The 26,717-nt window shown below is 26.6% G+C and overlaps 1 protein-coding gene across 11 annotated transcripts in view; it reads left to right on the plus strand.

Annotated features, from left to right (window-relative positions):
- The window catches only part of LOC122715523 (kazrin), a 172,568-nt gene that overhangs the window by 4,061 nt on the left and 141,790 nt on the right, over positions 1–26,717 (plus strand). For 9 of the 11 annotated variants that reach the window (XM_043937778.1, XM_043937780.1, XM_043937781.1 and 6 more), the window contains exon 1: positions 10,439–10,591. In XM_043937778.1, the coding sequence (XP_043793713.1) occupies positions 10,551–10,591 (41 nt within the window). In that variant the 5' untranslated portion in view covers positions 10,439–10,550. Of the gene's footprint in view, positions 1–7,537; positions 7,677–10,438; positions 10,592–26,717 lie in introns of those variants that run through there. The other 2 variants (XM_043937784.1, XM_043937788.1) reach the window with 1 other exon arrangement.

The raw sequence follows: 26,717 nt of genomic DNA on the forward strand, positions 1-26,717 counted from the left end.
TGATAATGCTAAACAAAACAATCAGCTGACTTGTAAGTTATTATTATTGCAAGTTATCCACTTGTAGAATTTCACTTGTTTCCTTATCAAAGTTGTTACTATTACGTGAGAGAATACATTAGAACTTTGACTAACTTTATAACTTTGTAATTTTGTAACTTGTAACTTGTGTAATATAACTTTTAATTTGAAAATAATTCCTTATAAAGATTTTAATCAAATGAACAATCTTTTTCCAGTTAATCGATTTATGCAATATGCAAATTATAAAATTATAACTATTGTGTACAACTTTGTGCTAATTTATTCAATGTATATCTATCTGTAAAATTTATTAATAATACAATAATATTAATTACAATAATATTAATAATATTAATAGATTATAGTATTATTAATAAAATTTCTTTTTTTGAAAAATATCTTGAATATATTATCCTATGGAAAATAAATATATATATATATATATATATATATATATACTATTCTGTATAGGATATAGATAATTTTGTATACTATAGATGCATATACATAGAATAATATAGTCATTAAAACTTTATAGAACATATTAAATAATATTTCCGGTTCTGAACTTTGTTCTATACAAAATAGTACTTATTCAAGAGGCATTGTTATTTGAACTAGTTAGGCTGTTCTGTCTTTATATGCACTTTTGTTTTTGCATCGACCTTGTTTTTGCGGAAAGACAGAGGCTAAATCTAATCTTCGTTTATGTGCCGTGACAAAAAAACGTGCATTACGACTTGAAAAGCTTGCGGCGAGTGTAAACCGTGCCTTTGCACGTGGAAAAGAAATAAAGGTAACAAGTTAACGATAACAGACCGTCAAATTGCTGGTAATCGACTAATTTCGTTATCACGAGTACGATGGGCACGATAGATTTCAATTTCTTTTTTTGTTATTTTATGACTCGTTTAATCGCACATAGAGAAAAGTGTTGCGCAAAAAATGGAAAAAAATGAGGAAAAATTTTCTTTTATGTGGTTGTATTTTTATTACCTTTATGCGAGTGTATAAAAAAAGAAAAATAAATAAAGTCGAAACATCCTTTTTATAGTTGTATTTTTATTACTGTTATACGAGTGTGTAAAATTTTAACACTCTGTATGAAGTAAATTGAAGGGAATGAGAAAAGAGAGTAGTAAGACATTAAATTGGTATTTCTGGTGAAATGTCTTTTGAGTTAGAGTTTAATGAGTTAATGCCATCACATTTATGTTTGCTTTATACTGTTGATCAAAAGTATTAAGTATTAAGTATCAAAATTATATATCAACAAAAGAATAGAACAACTCAAAATCTATTTTTGATAAACATTTATTATTTTATTTAATAGTTATATTTTAGTGATTTGAAAATAGAATGTGAATGAAAAAGGAATAATATCAGAAAAATTATATTATATTTCTTTCTACTATATTTAGATTTTGTAATTCATAAATTGTTTTAAAATTGCATTTAAAGATTTATTGAATTTTAAATTTGATCATTTTTATAAGAATAGATATCTATCTAATATATTAAAAAATAATGACAAATTATTTTGATTAAATACATAGTATTTAAAAAAGAACTACAAATAAATAATTTTATTTGAGAAAAGGGAATTTTATTACAAACAACTAATAAATTTATTCATGACTTGATTCCTCTTCCATTAAATTTGCAAAATCATTTTGATTTCAAGTTTATTTTCCATCTCAAAATGTGTTGTCTGAAAAAATATTGTCGATACTTTCAGTATACTATACTCATTCAATACGGGAATTTGTTACAGGACGAATCACTTTTTTTATGTTTATTTGAGTCATCGTGAAAGATGTTTCTATTTTATTCAATTTATGTTAGACAGTCATGTTACATTATTTATCAAAATTAATTTCAAGTGAGTTAAAATTCATTTTTATCGAAGAGAATTATATTTAGAGAGGTCAGAATATGCGGCCTGAAAACGCACGATTTCGTATCATGTGTATTTTTATACGTTCTTACCACAGTAGACTTGTGTCTACAACTGAATATTAAATTTCACTTAGAGATTTGGTATCTATTCATTTTTTCTTGAAATTAGATTTTCCCCAAGTAATTTATGTTAAATAATTCCTTTTACACCCTGTTTGCGTCGAATATAGATATTTAAATAAATCTTTCAATATTTATAATTTTCAAAATTAATTTTTATTGTTTTTACAATTTCAAAAAATTATATTTTTATTTATATACCTCGAAAAATAAATATTTTTAAATTTAGAATAGAAAGAGAGAATTGAAAGATATCACTTGTTCATTTTATTTTATTTGAATGAAAGATTTTCTTTTATTGAAAAACGAAAAATATTACTATGAAAAATGATTTCAGTTGTATTAGTTTGTAAAATATTAATCGTACGTTTTGTTTTATTCGAATGAAAGGGAAAGTGAAAAATGATTTCCTTGTATTGCACATTAAAACAAAAATAAATTCTGATAAAGTTATTAAATTGTTATCGAAGAATATTTTCAATTTTGTTATATTTTCAAAAATACTATTCTCGTTTATTCTATTTTATTCGAATAAAAAATTACTCCATGATGTATATAGAAAAACAAAACACACGAAGAACATTTTCATTTGAGAAAATATCGCAGTTTAGAAAATATTACTGACATTTTTCATTCTATCTTTAAAAAAAAAAAAAAAAAGAAATAGAAAAAGAAAATGATTCTCTCGTATTTCGAATCAAAAAAATGTATTGTTATGAAAAATATTTTCATTTTCGCTGTAATTCGGAAAATATTACCGATTCATTCTACTTTTTTTTCAAATTAAAAATGAAAAAGAAAATAATTCTCTTGCGTTGCGTGCTAAAAAAAAAATACAAATTATTACGTAGAATATTTTCATGTCATTATAGTTTGAAAAATTGAGGTATTTATTTTTTTTTCTTTCAAATAAAAGAAATAAAAAAAAAATAAATAAATAAAAAGAAAAAGAGAAAGAAAATAAGGAGAAACCAATATCTAACTTGTTACGAAACGAATATCAATACAGTAGAATCTTTCATATTAATAAGGAGATATGAGAATTCAGATAATAAAACAATAACTTATTTCATATTTCATTTCAAAAAAATTCATTAAAGATCAAAACAATTGGCATATTTCAATTTATAAATATCATGTGTTTTTAGATAAATAACATATTTTTAACATAAGAAACATTATGATTATAATTTTGTTAATACATTTATATTTATTTTATTCATTCTTTTTTCATCTTCATATTTTTTAATGTTTTCGTATTATTTTTTTAATCAGAAATATTAAAAATATGATTCCTTGCTACCTATTATATTGTTAATCATAACATTATACACTATTAGTTTTGTATTAATTGATCAGGTTTCTCAATTAAATAAAGAAGAGGATATATGTATAATAAAATTTTATTAATGAACTTTACTGCACTTAAAGTCATTAGTAGTGAATGAAAAATAATTGAAATAAATATTCAGTTTAGTGATTTTTTCCAATTTTACAATTTATTATTAATTATTTATTATTAAAACAAATTTCAATTAGATGGAAAAATATATTTTTATTTATTTTTGTATAAAATGAAGAGAAATTGAAATCTAATACAAATTTAATATAATTTAACATAAATTAAATGTGTTGATCTACTGATCTAGATTTGTAATCTACAAAGTACTCGAGATATAGGATTTTTCTTCGTTTGAAAAAGAAATAATGTTCTAATTATCTTTTTCATTCATTGAAACTTATTTTCAGTTTTTATATTTAATAGAAATATGAATAGGTTCATATAAAAATATTCGTGAATGTTTAAAATTGTTTAAAAGTTAAAAAACAACAAAAATATAATCTTTTTCATTTTTTTTTGATTGAAATCTTTTTATTATCAAAATTAAAAGATTAAATAATCAATAGTATGGTAAAGAATGGATTAAACTTGTATTTCATTGATTCTCATTGAAAATTCTACAGAAAGACTACATCTCTGTAATAAATATATCTCGTTAAATTATAATCTCCTTAAATAATCCAACGTTCGATCAACAAAACATTCCAATATTAATCTTTAATTACTTCTTATTATAATTTCAAAAACATTGTTATTTCAAACCAAAGGATCGAATTCAAAGAATCTATCGAGATAAAGAAAACAAAAAAAAAAAAAATAAATTAGACATAAAGTTTGTATTATTGTTTTTCATCTGTCTGTATCAATATAGGAAACAAGCATGCAAAAAGTCGAGAATTTGTATCTGTATATCCTTGTATCTGTATACCTTTTTCTGCTCGTCCTTATCCGTGGTAAACAAAAGGGAAGGTCTGGAATGCGTCGTACCTTGACGCAGATGATCCATTCGTGGTTCAATTGGAGTACAAAAGGCACGTTTACGGACAATACGTATCACCGTATGGCTCGGAATGGCTTCGCCCTTTTGATAGGCTTGCTACTAAGTACTACTAAACTCACTGTCACTGATATCTTTCTCCGTTGACAATGGTTACCCTCCACACTGAGGCTTGAATTACGATGTTGCCAATGGATAGAACGGATAAATGCCATCCGATCTTTCATCCCCCTTTTCCCACGTGTTCTGATAAAAAAAAAAGGGATCGTTGAATGCAGGGAAATATGTAAGATATAATTTTCAGGTGCATTTAGACTTTCGTATATATAGTCTTGTCTGGGGTGGAAAATCTTTTCTCAAAAGTCCTGGTGGGAATAATGGTAGGATCAAGTTTGATACGTTAAAGTTATAAATCCTACAATACAAATGATTCATTTAAGTAATATATAATTTATTTATATATATATATATATAATTTATTCGTTGTATTTATTTTTATAGATATTTGAAATATTTGATCATCAAGTTCGTTTTCAATTTTGAAATGCAAGTAGTTGCAAGTTTCGAAAATTTACTTAGTAGATCGTGGATTTTTATGCATACATAATACATATTTAAATGAACAATATGTATGAAAATATTATGTTGGTTCTATAGAATAATTTTTTTAACTTGTAAATTAATTTTTGCAGATAAAGAATGTATAGTGTAACTTCTTTTATATGAACAAAATTTTAATAGTTTTTTTTAATTTTAATAATTTTAATAATTTAATTTTAATATTATTCTAATTTATTATTTGGAGTCACATATTATTATAAATGAACGTTTTTATATAACTGTAGTATAATTGAAAATGTTTTTTATCTATTATTTGTAATATGTGATATATTATTATATATTTTAGAGTTAAGTTTAAAATTGTGAAACTCTTTCATATGAACATGAGCTCTTACTAATTAAAGTAGGAAGAATTAGCTAATCTTTTACAATGCATTTATTATGCATTTCTAATAATAAAATATTTGGAGTTTTTTTCTATAATAATTTTAAAAATATTATATTTATTCGAGATTATTATTTAAATGAATTTTCAAATATTAAATTTTTAATTCGAAATTTTAATGCGATGTGTTATTATAGGAAAATTAAACATAAATATTTTAAATTTTAAACTAGAATTTAACTTATCTTCCCTATAATTTTAATTTTTATATTATCGTTGCAATAAATTAACAACCTGATTACACTGCTTATTCCTTAACAAATTCATATAAAATGAAGTATTAATACTGTTATAATATAAAAAGGATTTTAATAAAAATATAATTATGCATAATAATAATATAACACAATAATATAGCATTCTAAAATAAGCATACATTAAAACATATATATAAAAAACAAAATTATATATTTATAAGAATATTTATGAAATATATATTAATATATTTTAATATTAATATATCTCTGTAGAGTCAATTTTAAAGATCAAAACATACAAATTATAATTAAGTTTAAATCCTTAATTTAGAGTTATTCTCTATTTCCATCTTCATTTAACTTCAATTATATAACTTAAATAATATATAAGCCTCAATCGTCATACCAACTTTATTTTCATTTCTATTTATTTTCATTTCTAGATTCAATCCTAATATATAAATATTATACAATTATATTACATTATATAAATATTAAACATATATATACAATTTCTAAAAACACGTTGAGAATATATAAAAATTTAAAAAGACTTAAATCAGAATTAGAATCAGAATCCATTCCCTAGCGATAAGCAGAACGTTGCCAGCATACAGCATACCTTAACAATAATTGTTTGTTATTAAATCAATCGGTACTACTAATTGACATTTAAACCAATCTCCCGCCCATATTTCTTGTACCATTTATAAATAGGTGATCGTGTAATTACTCCTTGAGTTTGTATCTCCACGATAATTTTCAATCGTTCGACCAATCTTAGAATACATAAATTATACAGAGAGAATCTACATCTCTGATGATAGACAAAGTATTTTTAGTTCCTAGTAAAACGTTTATTATTTACGCTAACTTCAAAGGCAACACTGATGTCTCTGTTCTCTAACAATGGCAACCCTCGAAGCGGTTTGAATTACAGCATCGGCAACCGGTTGGAGTGGATAAATGGTACCCGATCCCGGTTGGCACGTGATGCAAAGTAGGGTCAAGAAGCCGAGTATCTAGACAAAACTAAGGCGTACCGAGTTAATAGTGCAACGACCCTTCCTCGTTGTAACGTGTACGGTTAAATTGCTTCACCTGGGAGGAAAAAATTGGAGCGATCGTTCCCTCGAGTGGTCCTCGAGTGTTTTTTTTAATTTCGTTGATTCTTTATGAGTAGAATTTTTTTCCTTACTCGCGAGGAGGAAGAGTTTTAATTGATGATAATTTTTAAATTTGAAAGCTTGGAAGCTAATGATCGTTGTAAATAAATTGATGTAGAGGAAAATTAATAAGATACAATAGAAAATTATACTATTGTATTTTATATAAATAAAATTTATTTTATTTTGAAATTATATATTTTTCTTTTCATATTTTGCATGAGAGATATAAATATTACGAATAAATTTAATTATTATTTTAAATAAAAATCTTGGTCACAACATAATATCGAAAAATGTTAGATAATTTGATAAAGTATTTCGTTAATTTTAAGAAATTATAATTTATAATATTAATATTAATTGACTTTTATTAAAATAGAAATGTAATTATTCGTGGATAAATACGAAAAGTTGATATTTCTAGTGTTAAGAATAACATAAAATAATAAAATGAAGAAATAAAAAAAAGATAAAACTTAGGATAATTTTATTCGCAAAAATGTCAATACGAGTTACATAGAAAGCAAACCAAATTCAATTCTATCAAAATTAATTATCTGATTTTTCAAAAATTATATTTAATCAATTTAAATTCTAATTAAATATAAATTTTCATAATCATTTTTAACTCTTTTATACACAATATTTAATAAAAAAATATTAATATTAAATAAAAGATTCATAAAAGCAAAATATTATCGTTTCTTAAATCTTTCTAATATTTTGTATAATATCGAAGATGAATTCTGATACACTTTGTACTAACAATGCATTTTTATCCAGGAAGAAACCACTTCTGAAGTCGGTGGGCAGTGTAGTTGTGTACCAGAGTGTCTTATTTCGCGGTTGTGAACTCATCGCAACGTGTAGAAATCATCTGAAGTAATCACCACATTTTTGTGCTCTGCGAAATAATAACTAGGTAAGTATCTTAAGGACGTTGTATCATCTGTCTAATAATGTCAGATATCTTAATATTTCATTAACAATATGATTTGATACAATTGGAACCGGAAAGATGTAATTATAATGCCCGGTAATTTTAACCCTTTTGAGATTAATAGAACGAAAATTTTTTTTTAAAGATCAGAAAATTGTTATAATTTTTCTAACATTCTAAGATAATAATTTAATAGTTTTTTAGTTTTGACTTAAAATTTAACTCTTTTTTTTTTAATTATTGTAAATTATTGAATTTTTAATTCAAATTCATGATAAATTATTTAAATTTTATTATTTAATAGCCATCTCAAAATTAGTTTTAATTGTTAATCATCTGCATGCTAGAAATATGGTTCTTGTACAGATTATGAATAAGTTTATAATTTAACATAATTCGTGGAAATTTATATTAACATGTTTTCAAAACAATTTCTAAATATAGTTAAAAAAATTTAAAAAATTTTAAAAGAAAATAAATTATTTTTATTTTTTAAATTGGCCACTTTTGAAATTTGGCTATTTATTTGTATATATGCATTTTACATTAAAATTTTTTTTCATATTATTATAATATTATTGTTAAAAAGAAATATCTGTCTTAAAAGGGTTAAATAATTTCGAGAAATATATTGAACGTATTAAAATCACGAGAATAACGATTATATAATTAACATCTAATACAAAAAATATAAAAATTTTAATTTTTTAAAAAGAGAAAAGTAAAATATTTTTATAGATGGAAAGAATATGATGTTAAAAATATTGATTCAAGATCGACGAAGAAACTATTTTAATTTTTCGCTTGAAATTAACGATTCTGCATTAGTGAAAACTGAACAAGGATCAATCAATCTTTGACTTAGAATTTTTCCTCAGATCCGCGGTGAGACCACAAGTCTAGTATTACTTGTTCGATCTGGCATAAAATGTCTTCCGGTAATATCGTGTTTCAAACACGCATTAGCCATCTAGTCATAATCATTATATACTATCTGAAATAGCATTGAAACTAATATTAAAAATATTTTTATTAAATATCGATTTTTTCGTCCAAGTTTTGAATCAAACTTTTCGTTTATTGCTTTCAAATAAAGATGAGAAACAGATGATAAATAACTTTTACAATAGAATTGATTGAATCTTCAAAATGAAATCTTCCTTATATATTGGAAAAAATGTAAAATATCTTTGTGTTAAAAATTATTTTCTGAAATTTCTATTTTATTCGAAAAATGATTATGTGAATATGAAATTCAAAAATATTATCTGTATAAATTTCAAAGGATTAACATTCTGCTATAATATTATGTCAATCGTGTTGTTAAAAAATATCTTTATTTGAAATTAAATAGTTTCGTCAAAAAAATATCATAATACTCTTCATTTAATTTTTTACAAAACTTCATGAACTTGTCAATTTTATATATTTTTGAAAATTTAACTTATTAAGATCTTATTGATAACGATGATTTTAAAAGAATATCTTACTTCCTATTTTTAAAAGTCTATTTTATGACTTTATAGATTGAATTTCTTTTATATTATATTACAATTAGAATCATTTTTTTTTTAATCATAATTTATCATTTATTTTTTCATCATTTTAAAAAAAAAATTATACGATTTATCCTGCAAATATATATCAAATATATATCAGAGAAAATAAAAATTATAATTCTCGCTATATACCGTATAATAACGTTTCTCTTGTAAGCATTAATCTTGAAAGAAATTAAGAACGATTTATAAATTGGAGAATTTTTCTTCAACAGAAAATTATTTTCAATTCAAATAAAAACGATTGTAAGTGAGACTGTATTGCTTTCTATTTCTCGAATGGAGGTCGCGAAATTTTTGCGAGTTTCTTCAACACGCAGAGGATTCTCGTGGATTCGAGTTTTTTTTTTCTTTTATTTTTTGAGACAAGGATATTAGTACGATAATACGTTTTATAAATGCTTCCAGAGAGAATAACCGCGTCATAAACTTATAATGACAAGTCACGCGATGTTTGCTCTGGTCTTTTTTTTCATTCTATGTGTGTATTCTATGTTGCTATTTCCTGTTGGCACAGCATTCTTTAAATTAAATTAATTTGAAATACTATTTTCTCCTGTTTTAATGAGATACTCTAAATTGCTTAGTATAAAATACTAACCATTCATTACAAGTTAATTTAAAATATACATTTGTAATTACCATTTTAACTAGAAGTTTAAAAAATACTATGTCACCTCGTGACAAAAATATTTACTTTTATCTATCCATTTCAAAATTCTATTTATATAATTCTACACACACACACATCTCTCGAAATCCTTCTGTGAAACATGTATCCACATATTTTCACATATACACTCGTTGTATCTAACTACTCGTTATGGAATCGTTGCGACACTTAACGAGATACTACTTTTGCCTTATCCGTGACGACAACGAGGGGGTGAAATATTCCAGCGTTTCCCAAAGCCTTGACAAACACTCGATATTCGACACATCCGGATCTTAGTCGCAATTTAACGAATGGCGTCATTCATTCGTTCGCAAGTAGGGGAATCATACGGGCTCGTTCCTTCGTTCTTCCATCCCTGTTCCTCCGCGTCGTGCACACGCTCTTCCTCCTTTTCTCTTTACACCGCTCTCTCCCAATGGTTCAACATTATGCATCAGGCCAGGCAATATGCCGCTGTTTAATATGTGGGCCATTTCAGTACGTTCAGTTCTTCTATGCGTGGATCAGGCATAGGCTACACTTTAAGGCGGAACTATCCCCGAGTAAAAAACAACGCGAGCGCGAAACAATGACCGTGGTCGCGTCGAAACGCGGCAGACCGAGGGTTTTCCTGTGGTGTCGATGGCTATTGTGTCGCCTTTGCTACAATCTGCTCGGCCTCGGTGAGTGTGTCATCTGTTTGTTCCATTTTTTTTTTTTTCGCTACTTGTGCCGGCATATCGAGGATTCCACGATCAAAACGCTTTTAAGGGATACGTGTACGTGTTTGAGTTGGAATTATTCTAAAAAAAAGAAAATTAATATCTTCAGTGGTGTTATTTTATTTTACTTGAATGAATGTTTTTCATGTCTTGTGATGTTTCTGAAGTGGTTCACTTTTGAGAGTAATAGGACATTTCGCCTCAAAATAATTTTATAATTTTTAAAATAATTTTTGGATTTTGAAAATTAGATTCAATTGTATTGTAATATTATTGAATTAATATTTATTGATGAAAGAAATTTATCTTGTTCGTTAAGAAAGGGATTAAACGTTGGCTAGAATGTTTTATTTTATGAGAAAGAATTTGACTAGGAAAAAGAATACGAGACAAAAAGTTTGTGGAATATTTTTTGTTTTCCGATATCGATAATATTCTATTCTATTATATATAATATAATTTCAGCTATTCTTTTCTATTAAGCCGTGTTACTGATAGTATTCCCTATTATTATTTCAAATTTTACGATTACACGATTCATAGCTCATATGGCGGCGATAATTTTTGTATATATTTTGTGTATTCAGTATTATATTCTATCTGTTTAAAAACAAGATCAGATGATAGAAGATAACAAGATAAAATTATTGCAATTAGAATTTGTAAGAGAAAAGTACAATGTAACAAGTATAATAATAATACAATAGTAATTTATTTATAACACTATAGTATTATTCAATGTTTAGTTAATTTTAAATTGATACAAACGAAAAATATTTAATAAAATATTTAATTACTAGTTTAGAATCTAATAATTTCCTCATTATTTAAATGTGTTCTTTTTTTTTCATTATATTTTAAAGTTTCATCAAATTCTGTTTGTTTTTGTTTTTTGTATATGATACATCACTCAAATATGTAATCTTCAAAATGTTTTATTCTTTATCAGCTGCAATTGTCATTGCATCGTATAGTTTCTGTGATAAGATAAGGCTTTGTAATAAGCTTCATTTCGTATTAATAATAGTATAAATGTTTTTGTTAGAGGAAAAGCGAAACGTAATATTTCGAGTTACACAAAAAACAAATGTAAAATCAGATCTCAAATATCATTACAACATCCATTATTCGAACTCTTTATCACTCGAATATTCCATTATCGGAATGTTTTATTATCCCTATAATATGTTTCAAATTATGTGTGTATATTCTTTACACAGAATTTATTTATTGCTGTTATTTATATTATTGTATTTATTCCTTCTATCAAAATATCAAAGCTAACAGTCAAAACAAAATCTCTCTCTGTATTTCAATATGAATATTTACATCGGAATCGTTCACGGAAGTATAATAATTTCATGGAAATGGAAACGGATAGGGTTACTAGGTTGGAGCAAAATATGAAAATATTAAAAGGATGAAAAAACGTTATTTTAAATTTTAAATTTCTATGAAAAATAATACGTATTCTCTAAAGAGTATGATTTCATTATAATTTGACACATCAAACATTATGAATCATAGATTTTTATATAATTTTATATTAAATGAAATAATTAAATAACTTGTAATTTGTGAAATTTTGCTAAATTTTATTAATAATATTGATCCATAATTGCAAAAGAAGATTTAAGAATGCGAAATTTGAAATTTTTCAAAAACCGTTAATGGAATTTCATATNTTTTTATAGTTCTTTATGAAAAATTTATATAATAAATTATAATAGAGAGAGAAGTAGAAAATATAGTATAATTAACATTATTATTACAATTAACTAGTCAAATTAACAGGTTTCAGATTATTTGTTTTTGCAATTTAAAGTGTACAGGTGTTCTTGACAGAATCAATATTAACTTTCATTAAAACAGAAACGTAATTATACATATCTAATTATTTTCATCATATCTACTAATGTAATTTTAATCATCGATGCTTATTATATTTCATATTTCAAACCTATATATAATAAAATGTTGCCAATTCCATTGTTAAATAATAAGAACGATTAAATAATTCTTCTCAAATTTTTTTCTTAACATAATAATATATAAATAAACATAAATAAAGAAATTTTAAAATAACAAATTATATTCTTATTACTAGAAAAAATTTCCAAATTCTCAAAAAAAACAAATTAATTTAAATTTAATAAAATTCTCTTCTTTTCAAAAGTCACGATATAGGTTAGGTTGGATTTAAAATACAGGTTAAATTATTTTATAACGTCGTTTCACTTGAATTCCATAAGAATGATCGATTAGGATAATTTTTTGAATCATCTAAACTCTTAAATTTAATTCTGTTTCTTTATTTCATTAGTTACAACGCTCGTGTCGTTTATTTATTTCAAAATATAGGTTAGGTTATGTTATAGCGAAGTTTCACTTGAACCCGATAGGAATAATCGGTTAAAGCGAATTTTTTGGGTCATCTAAATCGGAAAGCGAGCGTCACGTGACGCATGATAATGATAATATGAAAATTCAATTACGTCACCAAATTGTGCGCTAACACCAGGAATTATAAACGGTCCGCAACAAATCCGACCTGTCACCGACGAATTGTCTGAATTGTCGGCAATGAAAGGTTTCCGGTGTGTGGAAAGTGGCCACTGCCCGCACGGACGAATTTTTCACGGTTTTACGTTACACGTCTTGAAATTCATCGTTCAAGACCGCTTTCACTCTTCCGTGTAATTCCACGAACAAGAATAAGCGGTCTTCTGTAATTCTAAACGTGAAATTTTCTGCCATAAAATTTTATCGACGCGTGCCCATTTTTTATTCCACGAATTTCCTCTTATAATAATCCAATTAATTTATTTAATCTTTTTAAAATGAATTGCAAAGACATTTGAATGTGGAATGAGGTAATTTTTAATGCAATTTTAATGTAATCTCGTTAACTGATCCTTTTATAGTCAGAAATGTTCGTGGAATGTTCGTAAAATTAAGAATTGGATTAATTTATCGTGTAATATTATGCGTTTAAATGTAATTGAAAAATAGATTCTGAATATATTTATATTTTAATTGATAATTTTTATATTAGAATTATAAGTTAATTTTTTTAATTAATGTTCTACGGTTGTTAGTTATCGGATATGAAATGGTTGATTTCACAAATGTGAAAAAAACCATTAAAAATTTAATATTTAAGTAATGCGAAATAATATTTAATAGATATTAACTTGAAGCACGAAATGAATAACTCGACTTGAGTACTGTTTCATTAATTATAAAATTTATTTCATCAAATACAAAAATTAGTAACAGTTATAACGATGAAATTATAGTAATAAACAATTTATTATTGATATGAAAAATTTAAACTGTTAACAAACAGTTAACAGTTTCATTAACAGTTTTCATTGCCTAATAAAATAGGATAATTTAATATTATACGATATGCTTAAATTATAAATAGATAAATGAGTATTAAACTTTCAAATTAATTATATGGTGTTAATAAAATACGCGTTTCCCGATAAACTAACATCATTGAATTGCAAAAGCTATTTGTAGCTTGAAGACGGAACCCATATTGAGAATCGATATATCGTATCTAAATTAGGTCACTGTCAAGAATTGAACTATACAAATGTGTCTTTACTCGATTCTGAAGAAGAATTTCTTCTCCCTATCAATCTTCTTCTATCTGTCTCTACGTTATCGATTTATCAAGAAAACGTATAAAACACATTAATATAAATTATATTGCTCGATATTTCTTGTTAATATAATATATCTTTCTATCTACACGGAACACTTATGTATTCTTCTGTTTGATACGATGCAGCGGGAAGTGATTTCATTATCGTGTAGAGTTTAATGGGTTACCACAAAACGAGCGGTCATCTATTACCACGAAGCATGTGGTAACGAGCGTTGAGGTACTTAGTTTCAGCTAAAACATCGTGTATGTACATATATTACATCGTTAGATCAAAATGGGATATTGGTCTCGTAGGTACGATAACCGTGTTGAAATTTTTAATAATACGATTCTTGTTGGGATGTTAATAATTCATTCATCGAAGTTTGCACCGTGCTAAGTTCATTTTCGAAATTTGGTCTTATTTCGCGAAAAAAATTTTCAACACAATTCTCGAGATGTTAATCGTTACTTCATTGAAGTTGCACTCGGTGGTAAGCTCATTTTGAAATATTTGGTTTTATTTGATGAAAATTGTCGTCGTATAAAATTTTATTTGTTAATTTTTGATAATATGATTATTTAAATTGAAATATAAGTAAATTATTAGGTTAGGCAATAATTTTGATAGGTTTTAAGTAAATTGAAAGAGATTGTATGATTTTACAAAAAATAATTAATTAATGTTAATCCTTGTTATTTTTGTTGATAATCGAATTTCTTTACAAAATACATTATTTTTCATATATTTATATATATATATTTATATATATTTTTATATATATATATTTATATTTTATTATATATATATTTATATATATTTTTCAAAATATGCAAGTTAATGACTTTTTACTTTTCAAAAAGTGAAATTTCTTTTTATTTAAATTATGTTATTCTTAATTAAAAAAACAATAATTAAGAATTAAATGATTTTATAATAATAATAATTTTTAAGAATAGAATGATAAAAAAAGAACGATGAAAAAAGGAATGAAGGTTTTATAGAAATCATACAACTATAGTTTTACACATTTTATATTTTCGTGTGCTACAAATGTTTTTCCAAGATTGCACTCGCAAGTGCAATAAACGAATCGAACTAGAAAGAAAAATATAAAATCATTTTATAGCTCATAAAAATATTATTTTATAGCGATAAAAATTTACGATAAATCGATTGTACGTATTTCGTGTCCAGATTGTACAAAACTAGCCGAAGTTAAAAAAATAAAAACAACTTACTTTCACAATGAAGAGAATAATTTTGCTATAATAATTTTACTATAATTGAAAAATAATGCTCAAAGAAAAATAAAAAAATAAAAATATCGTAAATAACATATATATCTTCTAAAATAAAATTCTATATAAAAAAATAATCTAAAAACTAACTTCAACCCGAACAACAACAAAAGGAAAAATTTTACGAGATAGACACGGAGTGATAGAAATACCGGAACTCGAAACAGGTGAATCAGGAATCCGTATATGGTGGAAAGGCTGGCAGATTGAATCCCCACAAATTCAATGATAGCAACGAACTGTAATCGAATGAGGTGCGCGTACACCTGAACCGAATTCTTCGTTACAAAACGAATTAGCATTCCCTTGACGAGGGGGTTGTTCCAATGCGAGATTTTATCGCGGCGCATTGTGCACACACAGAGATTCGTATATAAAGGGCTTTTCGGCCCTTGAAAAAGCCGGCCACCACGCACGTGCACCCCTTCGTTCAAGTCGAAAATCACGGGTGTCATTGTGGCCTGTAGTTATACGATGGACCATGTAATCGGCCAACCTCTGACTCGTGGAAGGTCGACCAAGCCAATCAACCTCCATTGATTCTCTCGTCGTCGTCCTCTCTACCGTGCCAACAATCCTCCAAAAGTTACCCTTGAACAGAGAGACCCACGGTTTAATCTTGCTCGGTGTTTACAAGCCGGATAGAGAAAATATTTTCTTGTCATGGGGGCGGTGGAGGTTTGCTGCATAGTTTGAGGGTTGCGAAATGTTGCAATTTTTTCCCCCCTTGAACCCCTTAACGAGGAACGAGATTACGTAATAGGAGTTTGGACGGATGGGAGAATGAAATAATATCTGGAATATTATATAATTTTTGTGGAGTCTGGAATTTTTTTTAGAGTTTTTTCTCTGTTTTTAATAATTGTGTGCCTTTAAGTCTTATAATGAAGAAGGTGAATCAGTTTTTTTTTTTTTTTTTTTAATAGATAGAATATGCTTATATATTTCGTAATCTTCTACTTTTGGGAAGAATTTTCTAGTGAGAATTTTGTATAATTTTTAATCAAATATGAAATATGATCATGCATATTTTTATCGTTATTAGATTTGTATTCTTAATGATTTTGATGTTTTGTAAATTTAAAATTAAAAAAATTAAAAGTATTTCGTGATTTTGAAATAAAGAATTAGAATGGAATTAAGATTGATCGAAATATTGAATTAATGTTCAAAAAAAAATTATATAAATGTTATAAATGCATTTATTTTATAGCAAGAAAAATAATTATACAAATGAATTTTAGAATTACTTTTCAATTATTGAAAATATGTTTATACATTTTTTTTTTACTTTCATTAAATCATAAATTACAAGATTTTAATTTTAAAATTTTAAATGTCAGAATCATTCTATTTCTTAAAACAAAAAAATTTGAAAATCATAAGATTTATAATTATCAACAATTATATGTACAATTATATATATAATTATATATACAACAATTTATAATTATCAACAATTTTCAACTTTCATCTTTTTTTTCCTTTCAATTTTCTGACTGAAACGATAAAAAAGTAACTTTTAAATTAAAGTACTAATTCTTGAATTCTAAATTCAATATTTGCATCACTTCAATTGCAATCAATTTAAAGATAAAATATTTACCTTTGCATTTCGATAATTTTCCAAATACTAATGACAAATACGTAAAAAAAACTCAAAAATATTTTTTTAATAGAAAAGAATGTATCTTTATTTTTCGAAGTGACAGTAAAGAGATAATTGATTTTATTCGATCGTGTCACGATATTTTCCGTAAACAATTATTTGACAATGTTCTTCAGACAATTCTTGTTCCTTCCTCGAATCGTAAAACCGGTCTGCTTTTTCCTATCGAACGATCTCTCCAAAGTTGGATCAAGAGTTCTCTCGAGCTATTCTCTGCTCTATCCAATTAACGATTCGCGGACCGATCATTCCGGAGAAACGCAGCTTTCCTCATTGAGAATCGTGCCAATGGCGCAGAATGCTTTTTAAACTTGGCCAGAGGTGAATTTACGGCTTGATACTCAATTGGCTCTATATGGTGAAAAGTAGTTGATTTCTTGGTCATCGATGGGGAAATTCAATAGCTTTGTGAAATGTTCCGCTTTTATTTCCTGGTTTTGAGTATTCATTCTTGTAATTATGCTTACGAAACGTAATGATAAAGTTTCTAATTATCCGTTTATCGAGTGATTTTTATTTCAGAAAAGAAGAAGAATATTTTGAAAAAATGAGAAAAATAAAAATTAAAAGAAATATATTCTTTAATTTTTTTTCGAAGAATCAGAGATTTAATTTTTGTTATTTTTCTATAATAAAATATACCATATATATTATAACATATAAATAAGGAAAAAAAAATAGATTTCTTTTTAATTATTAATTCATATTTTTGCCTTATATAAACTATATAACCTAACTATAAACCTTATATAAACACATTGATATAAAATTATATATACTCCATCATTTTAATTGTATTCATCTTATTATTTACAAAAAGAGGCAAAAAAAAATCCTTTCATTCGTCTGCATTAATTATGAAAAAAATAAAACCCCATTTTTGCTCTTCACTATTTTAAAATAAATATTTTTGTATAACAAAGTTATAAAATAATAAACACAGTTAAGTAAGAAAAATTTTAATCCACGGTTTCAATTTACTTTTAACCCATACCGATACTCGATTCCACCCTCAACACGGAACCCTTCGATAATTACGGGGTCGCCGACAGATTGAACAGTTTCTTCACCCCCTGAGCCGCGTTTACACGGATCACGTTCATTTCGCCAATGAACCCCCTGAAATCGAGTATACACCACGCGGTGCGTCGAAAATAACTACCCTTCTCGGTCGATCGGGCACCACAGAGTTTCAACCCTCCTCCTCCCTCTTGACCAAGGGATTTTCGCGGCTTCTATTGACGAACGATCTCGATTCCACACTCGATCGAATAGTCTTCGAATTGTGCCCAATTGTTTTCCTATCATTGTTGAAACGGCATCCTCTTTGATGTTTCATGCGCCCGCTAATCGTGCGTTAAGCGGCCCTGTAAATCAGAAGCGCATCGGACCGTATCGGTCCCATTTGTTCGACGAATATCCCACTCATTTGTAATAGTGAGTTTCGGGTTAATTACAGTGGCGAGTGGTTCCGTACCGAATTAGGAACGAATGTTGTTTTAATACAAGGCCATTAAATACAATAATGGATAAAAATATTTTTTAAATTTTTTTCTAAAATTGCAAACGATTTGAATGTTTTTTTTCTTTTTGAAATGTTAGAAGTTATTTAGATAACGTGTAAAGAAAGAAGACTTCAAATATTGCTATTTGTAGAAATTTTCATTTATAGACTTGGATAAAAATCCAGATTTTTTTTCTTTATAATTCGGAAGTAATAATAATTTCTAAAAATTATTTTTTATACATTGAACTGATTCTTTTAATATCTCGAAATTATTCAAATTGTTTAGTTCAATTTTAAAAATTTTATTTAAAGAATATTTTTATCCATCATATGTAAGATGTTAATTTATTAAATTAACATTTTTATCGAAAGTAGATAAGGTAGATCGAAGATAGATATTCGAAAAAAAAAAGTGAAAAAAGTAAAAGTTTTTTTTTTTATTTATAACATGATAATCAAAATAAAATTTCTTAATTTACAATAATAATATCATTTCTTTTCTAAATCTATATTTTTTTTTTATACTGTACGATTATAGATACAATTGCCGATACCAATTCAACGATCTATGATAAGATTTAATGAGTATGCGATAGAGTGAGGAGGAAAAATATTGGGAATTTCGCATCGATTCGTTGATAAATTTTCGATAACGGACAGAATTCGTGAGAATTCTCGTTGTTTCGCAAATTTTTAAAAGCTTGATCTCGATCTGTCAAATACACGTTTGCGACGACTTTCGTAGAATTGATATGATAAACGCGGAAAAAATTTACGAATATTTGAAAATCGCTTTCTTTGTTTATTCGTTAATCATGCGTTAAGTGATTAAGTGATTCGGAATTACAAACAAAATATTACAAAAATATTTTCACTCACAAGGTTAAAGTAGAAAAACAAAAGAGGATCGATAAATTGTTTTGCAAGATATAGAATTTAAGAGATTTCGTTAGATGTTAATGTTGAATTATCGGTAGTACTGTCGAGGAGAGTGCTTAATAACTCGTAAAATAATTGACAGAGACAGAGGGGCATTATCTTCTTATCAAGTTTCCGTTCGTTGATAAATCTGGCGAGAAGAAGATCGATATTCAAACGAAATCAAGACGAAACACTTTGGGGGATTATTTAAGGGAAACGATCGTGATAGTAAATTTTAAAGTCACTTTGGGTAAGAATAAGAATAGGGATTCGATGATAAATCCAGTGAATTGCCAAAGTTTTCCGATGGAATACCGGTGATAACGGAATGGAAGAAAGTTTGCAGAGAATCTGTACTATAGTCGATTGCTTTTAACATATTGCACCAGTGATAGACTGTTGCTAATCTATCCATCCCATTACCAAAATTATAAATTAATTAAACATTAAACATAATTGACATTTTCCTTTTGTACAGAATTTCTTGTTAATAATTTTCTAAACAAGAAAAATTATATATTATGTTATATAATGAAATATTATGATTATGTAGATTATAACGAGTTATAATTATATGAATATAATTCTTTTATTCATATGAAATATTATTTTGAGTTATTTGGAAATCAAACACTAAAGTATTAAGTATTATTCTCGTAATGATACGAGATGAAACAAAATCTTAAACTTTAAAATAATTAGATTTCAATGCTCCATTTTATCCTGTTATAAAAATAATTCTAAGAAGAATTATATACAAAATATGAAAAATATGAAATTGATTTCATATACTCAAATAAATTTTCTATTGAAAAACAAATTATGCATAATTTGTTATATTCTATGTATATTTTCCTTAAAATCAGATTCTCCAAGATAAATGAACTTTCTTAAAAACTTTCTTATAAAGATTTTTGTACATACCTTATTATCATCCATATCTTTGTCAATATTAAATGGAACATTTAACTCACTAAATATTTCAGAATCAATTTAAAAATAAAAATAAAAAGAATAACAAAAATTTATAATTTAAATCTAAAAATGAATAAATAGCAAATATAAAAATAAAGAAACATTAATATTGGTGGGCAAAAAAAAAGAATGTAGAATATACGATTTCAATAATCTACGTATTTCTTCCAAAAAATCTGCAATAACGTCGCTATCTGGCAGGTAACGCGAAAATTTATTTTGGTGGCATGCAACTACGTCAGCCGGCGTTAGACCGGAAGATTCCTCCGCGTTAACTTTGCATCACATCCAGCATCCCCTACTGATACGAGGGTGAAATCGATATCCCGGCAATTTTCTCAATTGCATCCATTTCGATCCTGTCGGTGACAGGGGCATTCCTTCTCTCCACAATTTGTATATTAATCCTGTATTATATCATCATTCCTGTTATAGGATTTTATAGTAAATGGAATATAAATATGGCGAATATAGATAGAATAACATTTTGCAAGATAATATTTTATCCTCGTAAAGAATATTTATTAATGCAGAGTGGGTTAATGTCTTAAAAAAGTTTTTTAAGAGCATTTAATTAATTAATGCTGTGCTGTCGAATTATAATAGGTTTTACTAATTGTGAGTGATTTCAAATTGAAATCAAGTAATTTGAATAATGAATTTCAAATTCATGTACTTATAGTAACTGATTAAATATGTATCTAAATAATCAGAAATTAACTTTATTAATAACTATAACTTTTATCACATTTATTTGTTGAAAACGTAAATCGATGTAAAAGCGCGTAAAAAATAAGGAATAGTAATTTTCTAATATTTCTACGAGATTTTCCACGAAATTTCCAATATTTTTAAAAAAGTAAGAGATTTCAAAAGAATTTGACTATTCAAATTCTAAAAATTCAATTCCGATCAAATTTAATTCCGATTAAAATTAATATTTTACATTAAAAAAAAAAAACACAGAAATGATTAAAATACAGAAATTCGAAAATTTTCGATTCGTTTAGATATAAAAATATAAAATCATCACGTGTGAGCGAGATTTAAGATTTAGGAGCCCTAATATCCCCCCTTCTTTTTTCGAAGGGAAGAATAAAAAAGGCCACCTCGAACCAGCTTTCGTAGAGGGTGTAATTAAAGGGATGGCGAATCTAGATAGCGCTTTATACTTGCTGCAGCATCATGCTTGTTCACCCGTTGAAGGTACTTGCACTCCTCTTGAGGAGGGAGTGTTTTACACCCTTGGGACATACGATCTATCAGCGTTGTTCCTGCCAGGCGTAATCACCGCCCTTAACCCTTTCGTTTTTAAAAGATAACGATTACGTCATACACGAGACAATGGCATTTTGTATCTAAATTATGAGACACGGTAGCGAGGATCGACAATTAGGATGATAAAGTTGGTGAAGGGATTAATATCTAAATGACTATAGCCGACGAAAGGGCATTGCTTGATGAAGTGTAGATTGAAATTATGTTTCGATGATATCTTCTGGTTGTTGTTTCGTTTTATACGAAACGATATTTTCCGTTGTTTGTTTTTAGAATTTTCGAATTTTTTTTTTTTTGTATCGAATTTTTACAAAAGAAATTGTATTTTTCATTATCGATTTAGCGTTGAAATAGTATTTAGAAAAATTATAATTTGTTAGTTTGGCTATTTGTACAATTGATAAATAAAACAGAATTTTTTAAATTGAATAGTTTTGAGTGAAAATTATTTGAATTAATTCTTTTTTATTTTTCATTCTTTAATTAAAGATTAGATTTGAAAATTTAATGATTAAGAAAATGTATCACTTAGCTCTTGCTTCTCTCAGATGAAAATTCATTCGTTATTAAAATTCTTCTGAATAATTAACATTCAGAATATACTGTGCAATGTATTTCCATATTTCATAGTCAGAATTTCTAACGAAAGTTCCTTGAAAGCAACAAAATTTAGAGCAATTTAATATTCAAATCATTTTCGTACATTTCATACTATCCAAAATTAATACAATTGACTTCTAATTTTGAAAGCATCGTTGCTTCGAACGAAAGGATTCACATATTTTGAATGAAGAGAGCCATAAAATTCTTTACTTTTAACATTTATTAAAATTATTAAACCAAAATAAAATCCATCTCAAAAACAATCTATTCGAAAAAAAACATTGGAGAAATAATATTTTTTCACAAATCTTTTAAAGATGCATTTTTATAATCATATTATTCAAATTACAAAATTTCCTTCGAACATTAAACGTAAATAAAACTTGCAACAAAGTTCATCAAAAACAATAAATTGTGAAGAATAATTCTCGCAATAATATTTATTCAAACTCAAAGAAAATTTCCTCAAAACGTAGCAATAAAATAAAGTTAAATTGTTAACGAACAATAAAACTATCTAAAAACGTCGAGTAAAAGTCAATGCTCAACCCCGAACGATCCAGTATTTCGCGTGACTCGGGGAATTTAGGTATTCATTTAAGTTTCGTTTACGTTTCGTGCGGGGGATGCAGTCATCCTGCACCCTCTCGGCTTATACGTTTGCACCGTGTGCACGTGCATCATGAACGGCTGATGCACGCGAGCCAAGATGATCGCCGACCTTCCACCTGGATAAATTGGTTCGTAGGATACTACCGGGCATCACGGCAGGTGCTTTTACCTAAGAATCGTTTTACTTTTACGTAAATCTTTGTTAAACCTGGGAGGTAATTTTCTTCTTCGAAACTGCGATGTTTGTGAAAAGAAATTGGTATAAGGATAGATTGATTTATACGTGTTAAAATTTATACGAGTTAAAAATTAGTTAATTTTTTTTTTTAAATTTATTTATCTAATTCTTTTTAATATTTCCGATTGAATTCATCCAATAGATAATACTTTATACGAGCAATAATCTGATAGTCAAAATCGATATAACGAGTAAACTTTAATCACTCTGAAAATAAAAATATATATTTTATAATATCATCTTAGATAAAACGGAGAAAAGTATCAAAAGTATCAAAAGTATTAAAGTTCCAAATATAATGTATTAAAAAAAAGGGAAATCCATTTGAAAAATTAAAGCAGAGAGACGCATGGATCGGATATTGTTATCGTAAAAAAAAACAAAAAAAAAAAAAAAATCGTAAAATACCTGTAAAACGGAAGCCTGTATCGATGAAGGATCAAGTTTATTGGCAGTGTGCTCGAATGTCAAAGCGCATTGGCTGACTTAATCGCGGGAAGGGGAGGAGGGGGGAGGGGGAAGAGATGCGGTGAATTTTTGTGCCCGGATAGAGCACACCGTAATTTCGATGGTCGAATAAAGAGAGAGAGGCGGACGGTTTTCGGTGGTTTTTGATCGCCGACTGTAAAACGACACGCGAGCGGATCCGTGGTCGCCGGCAAAAAAGTAATTAATTTCTTGCCCGTCCATCCGTCCCCGCTTGATGCGTGCAAGATGCGTGTGTGGGTGTATGGATAATTTCGAAATGCAACGAAATTTCAGACGTCGCTTTATTTATTCATCGCGCGCGATACGTGAATATGTATTTTTTTCCTCCCCCCCCGCCCTCCTTTCCCCCCCTCCCCCTCCCGCCGTGCGTTTTTCATTTGTTTTGTTTTCTTATCAAACAAAACTGGTAAAAGGGAATTGTGGATATTCCAGAATTGAAATTGTTGTTGAGGGAGGATATTTTAGAGTTTTCGATTTTTGAATTTGTATTTCGTTTTATATTAAGTTTACCAGAGCTGCTAAATTGCGCGAATTTTTGTACGAATGTACAAGGAAATATATTCATCTTGCAAATAATTTTCCATCTCGTTTGTTTTTTTTTTTTCTTTTTTTTTTTTAATGCCAATGAGTGGATTTTCCAATATCGTGTATTTCTCTGCGTGTATCCTCATCGTTTTTTAATTTTTAATTTCAATACTTAATACATTGTACGTATATGTTCAACGTAAGATATCTGTTTGCATTGTTATGAGTAGAAATAGAATATACAATTAAAATAAAATGTACTTACATTGAAATAAGTATTTCAATACATTGTGTATTGTAATCAAAATGTTCGATTTTTATTAAAACATTTTATATAATGTTTCAATAATTGATACATTATATACAGTTTCAATTCATATATGATTTTAAATTAAATTTTATTTTTGGTACTATATCTATATAAAGATATTTATATATCTATATAAAGATATCTATTTACATTATTATGAAACAGTAAATAGGTAGAAATATTGCGGATAATTGAATGTTTTGGTTGATAAAACATTGATATATTAGAATATTGCATATCGTAGTATTATTATTCGTGACTCACGTGACGATGTCAAATGTATGAAATTACAAGACGTTGGAATTATTAATCGTTAAAGAGGTTTTATCGCAGTAAAGAAATCGAAGATTTCAGTCGATTGCGAACGAGTGCCGCTTATTCTCTCGAGTGCACGTTAGGCGAAGCGTTAATGTTTCCGAAGTTGTAACGAAATTAAATGTAATTGCATCAATGGTGACCCAGATCCGATGGGCCAAGAGTTAAGTTATTAATTACGAGTTTCAAACTAATTACTCGATATTAATTTATCGAAGGTTCTGTCTTTTGTCCGATCTTCATCGTGCAAATTTCGTAACCCAGTTTTATAGAAAAGATATTTCCTTTTTTTTTACGAATTTATCGTTTTTAAAGATTTTCTTATCGATCTATGTAAATATGTTTTATCAATTTTAAAAAAAAAGTTTTAGTTGCGGATATCGTAATTTAATTTTTGATACAATTTTTAGAATTATATAAATATTTTGACATAATAATTTTTGATGATTGAGAAAACTTCTATTTTTGTGAAAAGAAGAATTTTAGTGATTAATATTATTAATGAAATAGAAGAAAAAATTTGATAAGTCACATCTAATTTTTACAATTAGATTTTTTAATTTTATTTTGGAATCTTCTCTATTGAAACAATTTTATTAAGATATTAAAAAAAAAAGTAGATTTATATTTTTCGTTTATTGGTAAATTAAATTTTATTTATTCGTTAAATATCATTATTTTAAATATTTCATGCATATTATATGTTTTGCAAATTTTTATGTGTTTACTTAAATTTTTTATTATAATATATTAATATATATTAAATAAATACTAAGTAAAATAAAATGATTTAAAAAAATATGAATAAATTGTAAGATATATATGGTTAAAATATAAAATTGAATGAATAAAAGAAGTAATAGAATTTTAAATGAAAGAAAATTATCTTTTAATATTATTAGAAGTAAATGTTATAAAAAAAGATAATGCATATATAATAATAAAATTAATTTATTTAAAATTTATTTGTTTTTAATTTTAATTTTTATAATTGTATAATTTAAAAAATCATTAATGAATTAATTCATTTGTTTAGTATTGACTTCTGCATTATATAAAGATTCAATTTTTTGCATACAACAAATTTTAAGGAATGATTGTAAAAACTCGACTAATTCGACAAATTTTAAATTGTCGTATGATATCTTGATGATATTAAAATTTTTGAATTTTAATTGATTGAATTTATAAAAAAATTATTATACAAAATAATTATATTACAAATCAAATATTTTTTTTGCAATATGAAACAATTATTATATTATATATATTATATAACAAAAATAACAATGAAATTCAAAAGATATTGTAATCGATCTCTAATTTTTACCCTGTCAATCAAAAATCATCGAAATACACATGAATATTTCACATGATCGAGAGATCAGAAGAACTCTTTGAAATGCTCATATTCGAACGCGTGCAAATATTTAAGATGGTGGATGACTAGTGGAAATCTCGATCGGGAAAATGTGTTTCCAGTCAGACAGTGTTGGTTCGTTCGAGGCGAGGAACCGAAAGATGCACTCAGCCCGATCACATATGCATCCACGATGTTATTCGAAGGCTTTCCGCAAGCACATGCTTGGATTCACAGTGCTATGCATTGATGTTGCTCTCAAAGGATGTTATAAATTGCACGATAATTGACCCTGTCTGTTCTAAAGTCGAGATCAGAACTAGTC

This window comes from Apis laboriosa, unplaced genomic scaffold (genome assembly GCF_014066325.1).
Source record: "Apis laboriosa isolate Shangri-la unplaced genomic scaffold, ASM1406632v1 scaffold38_cov145, whole genome shotgun sequence".
Taxonomy (NCBI): Eukaryota; Metazoa; Arthropoda; class Insecta; order Hymenoptera; family Apidae; genus Apis; species Apis laboriosa.